The sequence below is a fragment of the Falco biarmicus genome, unplaced genomic scaffold (genome assembly GCF_023638135.1).
Source record: "Falco biarmicus isolate bFalBia1 unplaced genomic scaffold, bFalBia1.pri scaffold_30, whole genome shotgun sequence".
Lineage (NCBI taxonomy): Eukaryota > Metazoa > Chordata > Aves > Falconiformes > Falconidae > Falco > Falco biarmicus.
The window spans coordinates 1,721,348-1,728,754 of record NW_026611861.1 but is presented as its reverse complement, the minus strand read 5'-3'; the positions used below and the strand labels follow the sequence as shown (position 1 = coordinate 1,728,754).

Below are 7,407 nucleotides of genomic sequence, written 5' to 3'. Positions count from 1 at the left end.
AGCCCTCCTGACCTGACTCTGGCCATGGCCGTTGCTCAGCACGGGCAGAGCCGATGCTGACAGGCCCTTCTGCGCTGGGAGCAGTTTGGGCTGAGCCAGTGCAAGGCCAGGACTGGCCCCTGCCCCCACGGTTCCCATGAAGCCCCTGCTGCAGAGCAGGGCTCACTGCTGGGCAGCCAGCGGGCACAGCCCCTGCTCCTCACAGCACACTCGGCCAGCACTCAGCACAGCTCCAGCCACGGCTCTGCAGGGAGCTCTCCTAGGAGCGGCAGAGGGGGGGACATGGCGCAGTGGGGGCAGATCTAGGAGAAAGGGCTTTGACTTTGCTCAGAGAAGTCTCTCCTAACAGGTCCCTGACTTTTGAACAGGTCCTTACATTCCAAGGTATCAGATGTCCAACAGCAGTTCCACCACCCAGTTATTCCTCCTGGCACTTGCAGACACGCGGGAGCTGCAGCTCTTGACCTTCTGGCTCTTGCTGGGCATCTACCTGGCTACCCTAATGGCCAACAGCGTCATCATCACTGCCATAATGTGTGACCACCACCTGCACACCCCCATGTACTTCTTCCTCCTCAACCTTTCCCTCCTCGATGTGGGCTCCATCTCTACCACTCTCCCAAAAGCCATGGCCAACACCCTCTGGGACACCAGGGACATCTCCTATGCAGGATGTGCTTCCCAAGCCTTTCTCTTTGTATTTTATATTTCATCAGAGTATTATTTTGTCACCGTCATGGCCTATGACCGCTACGTGGCCATCTGCCAGCCCCTGCACTACGGGACCCTGCTGGGCAGCAGAGCTTGTGTCCACATGGCAGCAGCTGCCTGGGCCAGTGGGTTTCTCTGTGCTGCGCTGCACACGGCCAATACACTGTCACTGCCGCTCTGCCACGGCAATGCCCTGGGACAGTTCTTCTGTGAAATCCCACAGATCCTCAAGCTCTCCTGCTCACACACCTACCTCAGGGAAGTGGGGCTTATCGTGGTTAGTCTCTTAGCAGCATTTGGCTGTTTTGTTTTCATTGTTCTGTCCTACGTGCAGATCTTCAGGGTTGTACTGAGGATGCCCTCTGAGCAGGGACGGCACAAAGCCTTTTCCACGTGCCTCCCTCACCTGGCTGTCATCTCTCTCTTTGTCAGCACAGGCATTTTTGCCCACCTGAAGCCCCCCTCCATCTCCTCCCCATCCCTGGATCTGGTGGTGTCAGTCCTGTACTCGGTGGTGCCTCCAGCACTGAACCCCCTCATCTACAGCATGAGGAACCAGGAACTGAAGAACGCACTGAAGAAGCTGATGCAGTCAGGTGTCTTTCAGCAGCAATAAGTGTCAATGTCCCTTCACAAGGCATTTCTAGATCCTCTCTGAAATGTCCTGTGCATTTATTGTTGTATCTGTGACAATATTGATGATCCTACAATGTCTGTATCATCTCCACTTCCAGCCTCCCTGACCCAGAGGCCTTTGTACATGTGACTGGGAAGACGGTGAAATTGGCCTCCAGTGACGCATCTATATAATAATACATCGAGGCAATTGTACCTGTGAGATAGATATATATATAGAGAGAGATATATAGATATAGATATAGATATACAGCAGAATATCTGCCGTCCCCCATCAGTTCATCCATACCTATATTTTTCACGTTCTTTAAATTCTTTATTATGGGCACAGAAGCTTGTTCCTTAAACTCCATTATCCAAACTGCATATGCATAGAGTTAAGTGTCAAATGGCACAGCGCTTTCCAAACATATGGGGATATATCACATCCTTAACATATATGCTCTTGCCCAGGGAAGCCTTCTCAGGCATGGCCATGAGCAGGCAGTGCTGCTGTGCAGGGCAGCGGTTGCAAAGCTGTGACACTGATGGAACCAAGTGCCAAGGCAGGTGGCAAAGCTCAGCACTGCTGCTCTGCAAGAACAGCCACCTCCAACAGCCCATAGCAAAACAAATTAGAAACATGTGAGGCAATTCCAGGGAACTCTAATGAATGTTCACTCCTTCCACATAGATCACAGCCTGCCACCCTGAGGCCTGGCACGTGCACTCTGCTGCTCTCCTGCCTCACTCCCCCTGGGAGATGAGACTCCACCATTTTTTTGCTCCTAGAGCCAAGGCGGACACAGATGACACAGGGTTTCAGATCCAGGTGAGCATCACAGTTGTTGGCCCATCTGGCAGCTGTGCTAAGCCACCGATGCAAAGAACCTGCAGACACCTAAAGGAGCATTGTCAATGTGCTGTCCTGTGAATGTTGGGGATGGTGGCTTGAGCATTGGTTTGTAGGATCCCACCAGAACTCTCTCTCACAGACCCTCTCCTTCACTCATCTTGGTGTTGGTAGGGTTCTTTCTCTCAGACATTTCTCACTCCTCTCTCTTACAGATGCTGCACATTGGGTTTTATCCTTTCTTCCATATGTTATCACAGAGGTGCCACTGGTATTGCTTATTAGCTCAGCATTGGGCAGGGGCTGGTCCATTTTGAAGTCAAATGAAAGTGGCTGTTATGGCCATGGAGTCAGCTCTTGATCTCAACTCACCTTTGCCAGTCCTACAAACCCCATGACCACTCCCAAACCCTTACCATGTAAACCCACAGGATCTCTAAATTCCCCAATAAGATGTGAGGTTATTGATCGTAAGGCTTCCTCACACTGCTTAAATAAGACTTTGTCCCCTTTCCCTCCCTGATTTAGGTTATTTCAGAGCAGAGATGCGCTGGACCACACCTGTCTCACCTGGGCCAAGCTCAGACATGTAACCACAACCAAAAATGAATGATACCAAGTGCCCAAGGTCCCACGCAAGCACAAGTTTTGCGGCAGAGCATGCTGGGGTGGGGGACAGAGGTCACTGTAAAGGTGAAATTGTATGTCCCTAGGGAGAGCAAACCCTGCTGTCCTTGGGACCATAGAGATGCAGGGCTGGACTGTGGAGCGCTGGCAGGAGAGGGCATTGCTGCCTGTGATGTCTCTGCAGCACCAGCGGACTTGTGGTTCAGCTGAAGTCGATGTCCAGGAAGGACAAGGTGTTTTCAAAAGTTTCCTTGACTATGAATATCTCATGATCCAGGAACACTGTGATAATCATTGGTCTTATCCTCATCTGCACCACAACAGGGATGATTATTAACAGTGCTGGCTAACTGGGGAGGTCCCAGAAGTCTGAAGGTTAGTCAGAGTGGTGCCCACCTACAAGACAGGCAGGAAGGAGGATAACTACAGGTGCATCAACCTTATGTTAGTGCCAGGGAAGGCTGTGGAGCAGATCATCCTGAGCACCATCACACAGGAGGTGCAGGAAAACCAGGAGGTCAGGACCAGCCAGAATGGGTTTATGGAAGGCAGGTTCTGCCTCATGAAACTGATCCTCTTTTGTGACAAGATGACTGGCCTGTAGGATGAGGGAAAGGCTGTGGATACTGTCTACCTGGACCTTAGGGAAGCTTTGACGCCACCTCCCACGCATTCTGCTGGAGAACCTGGCTGCTCATGGCTTGGATGGGTGTTCTCTACGCTGGGTTAGAGCTGGCTGGACAGCCAAGCCCCAGGAGTGGTAGTAAATGGAGTGACATCCAGGTGACAGCCCATAAGGAGTGGTGTTCCCCAGGGCTCAGTGTTGGGGCCAGTCCTGCTTCAGAACTTTATCAATGATGCGGCCAGGGGGACTGCGTGCATCCTCAGTGAGTTTTCATACAATGTCAAGTTGGGTGGGAGGGCTGATCTCCTTGAGGGAAGGAAGGCTCTCCAGAGGGATCTGCATGGGTTGGATGATTTCAATGACTCCAACTGTATGAAGTTCAACCAGGAGAAGTGCCAGTTCTGCACTTGGGTCACAACAACCCCACACAACGCTACAGGCTTGGTGCAGAGTGGCTGGAAGGCTGCCTGCTGGGAAAGTACCCTGAGGGTGCAAGTTGACAGATGGTTGAGCATGAGCCAGCAGTGTGCCCGGGTGGCCAAGAAGGCCAATATCATCCTGTCTGGTATCAGAAACAGTGTGGCCAGCAGGACTAGGGCAGTGATCAACCCCCTGTACTCAGCACTGCTGAAGCCACTCCTTGAACACTGTTTCCATTTTGGGCCCCTCACTGCAAGATAAACTTTGAGGTGTTAAAGTGTGTCCAGAGAAGGGCTGAAGAGGGTCCCCTGTGGAGAGTTGGCCAAGTCATGACAATCACACCAATATGGCTACATGCCGTGCTCACTTTATTAAACAAACAGGTCATATTTACAACTTAATCCAACCGCTCATGCGGCTCTACACACAGGTGATTGGATAAAAGTCTCTGCCCACGCGGGCGTCCATTTCGCTGACTGGTGAGCATGCTGCAGGCGCCTGATCAGAGTGTGCCGAATAGAGTGTGTTGATTTCATGGTTCCCGGGACTTGCTCTGCACCTGGCTTCTTGTTTGTGCATAGCTTGTTTTCTTCCTCACACTGCTTGTTCCAAGGACAATTTAAAGCTGCTCTGCAGCTTCAACTAACAGGCCCGGGTTGTCCAGCCCAGACAATGGTAACATATGTGCTCAGTCCTTTAAAAATCTTTCTACCTATCCCCTTTTTTCTTTTTGGACAACCCGTGTCTGTTTCACAATAGATGTTAAACCTTTCTTCAAACAAGAAAATAAACAGCTAAAAGTTAAAAACATTACAACAATGATTATAACAAAGCGTATTCCTTCCATCACTAACGTCTTTAATCAACCTGTTATCCCAAATCCTCTCAACCATTTATCGAAAGGATTATCTTCAGCAAGAATATGCTTCATGTTTCCCTGCAGTTGTGACAACGTCTTGTGCATCGATATGGAATGATCGGAAAGGTTCACACAACACATCCCTTCAAAATCCTCACAACCATGTCCATGTGCTAATAACAAAAAACCTATTGCAGCTCTATTTTGTAACGTAGCATGCCTAACACTATCTACATCAAACAATAACGAACTTAAAATCTGCGATGTAAGATTAAATCATTTCTCTCCTCAGCATGCTAACCTTCGTATATTCTTAGTATTTAATGCTGCCATTGCCCCCAGCATAAATATGGAGGCTAGGACATTTGCTGTCATAGAATGTAGATCGACCCGGTCATTACATGTTTCATCAAAGGTGCGCAGTGCCCTTCGTGATCTGTGAGATTGTTGAGTCATTTTTAATAAGTCTTTCATGTGTGGAGCAAACAAAGTCAAACGCCCTAAATAACATGGTCCACCAACAGGATACAAAGGAATCGCTGGCCACGCTCTTTCCCCACATATCAGAAAGACTCGCGGTGGCAACTGATAACTCCGTGATACATTTACATGGAAACCCCCAATTTTCAACTCACCCCAAATAGGTGAACTGGTTAGATTTTGAAACCCTGTAGAAAACCCTGGTTCACTTTGACGTGTTAGCCATAACTGCCACGGGTCACCAAACCAAATTGCTCCAGTGCCATTCATGGGTTGAAGTGGTGACGACATGTGGGTACAGTTCACCATATCAGTTGCAATAAGTTTGACATATTCAACAGATAAAATGCTAGCCAACAAGTCTAACTCCTGCAAAGGTAAATGATGTGGCTGATTTAAATTCTCAATAACCGTCTTCTGCCACACTGCATTACGCAGAGAAGGCCAAACATATTGCCTATTTGGACTCATACATGTACCATTCTGATTGGAAGTCAGATTCACTGCTTTGATATTCCAAAACCCATCAAAATTTGTTTCATTCTCTTGCAGGAGAATACCAATTAAACAAGTTCTAAAGGGATTGTCTGGCTGTTGTAGACTTAAACAAAAATCTGTTATTCCCGTGATATTTGCCCACGTCACCCATACGTTTGTTCTAGGCAAAACATCGAAAATAGTTTGGCCTATAGGCAAAAAATTCATCAAGACCGCCAACCAAGTCCACCACTCAAACATGTTTACTCCTACAATTTCTACAATTTCTTTTCCATCCAAATCATTTTAAACAAATCTTTTTAGTTTCTTCCGAATCCTGCTCTAAAACAGACCAAATTTCAGGTACAAAAATGGGATTACTATGTTCCACACCAAAAACCTGTGCTTTCACAGATTCTGATGATGTGCACTGTCTCCAGTCAGCATGGTATTGCACTAGCCATATGCTTTCTCTTGCTTCATGGCCGGTTACTAATCAAACGCACAGTACTCAATTTAAAGTCCATACACCCTTTACACCATTTACATTTAAGCTTTGGCTTACAGTACCATTTTACCCCACATAGCATACATTGGCATAATACCCGCGGTCTACGTCTCCTACAACATAGACAGTTTATTCTGTCTGCTCGCTCTGAGTCTTCTCTTCCATCTTCTGGTCTTGACATACAGGTCACATAAACTTGCTAGGGACCCATATAGGTCCTTTACCTGTGGAGATACAAAAATAACCTCTACCGATAAATAACACAGGATCAGGTCCTTCCCAGTTGCCTCTAGTCTTATTCTTATAATGAACCTATAACCCAGGAATGGCCTGAATAGGCTGATGATGTATAACAACGGGGGCCCTTTTCTTCCTTCTGTCAGGGACTAACAATTCAATGTAAACCACACCTTGATTAATCGCTTGGTTACATCAGTCTCCTCTTGCGTCTTTTTTACCACCTAGCTGTTTTCCATGCGGCATCACGCTCCATTTGATTGGTCCCGGTGTGGCACCCACACGCTGCTACCCCCTTGTGCAGACATCCTGCTTTTTCTCATCTTTCTGTCCAGCTCTCTTACCTCTCTGCAAATACACAGTCTCTTTGTTTCCCTTGGCCTTGCACATGTCCTTCACAACACCTGCAGCTTGTTACAGCTGCGGCCTGCTATTACAACCAAGTTATTTGGTCTGGATTGCTCATTATAGGTCTGCTGTCTTCCAGCCACTCCACAAATCCCCCTTTTTGTTTTTGAGTGATCCAGACCCCTTTTATCAATCTGTTCATCATTCTCATAAAGCAATTCCACACGCAGCCCATTATCATTAAAAAGATTACAATGGCAATTAACATCGTTATCCCGTGCAGAAACAAGTCTTTTAACCCTCCAGTAATTCCTAAACTCTGTAGCCAGTCCGTTAACCCGTTCTCAACCTTTATGGCCTGTACGTTTTTTCTCAACTCTGCAAGCTGCTTATGAATAGAGTTCGAGTGATCAGTCAAATTCATACAACACATTCCTTAGCGCTGTTCACTCTAGGCTACTCTCTACTGTCATGCTGTTTCCTTATATTCTAGAGGTGAGATCGCATTCCTCCTTTGTTTCTGTCGCATCCTAGTTTCTTCTCATACTCCCTCAAAGTTATTGAACTCTTCTGCAGGATCTCAGCTGCACATCGCCAAAGCAACACCAAAACTGCACATTATCAATGTCAAAACAGCCCACTGTCTC

At 47.6% G+C, this 7,407-nt stretch overlaps 1 protein-coding gene across 1 annotated transcript; it reads left to right on the top strand.

Moving 5' to 3' along the window:
- The first annotated feature begins 391 nt into the window (after nucleotides 1-391).
- LOC130143479 (olfactory receptor 14C36-like) lies at nucleotides 392-1,327 on the top strand. Its single transcript, XM_056326161.1, has one exon. The coding sequence runs from the start codon at nucleotides 392-394 to the stop codon at nucleotides 1,325-1,327; it is 936 nt and encodes a 311-aa protein (XP_056182136.1).
- The last annotated feature ends 6,080 nt before the right edge of the window (nucleotides 1,328-7,407 follow it).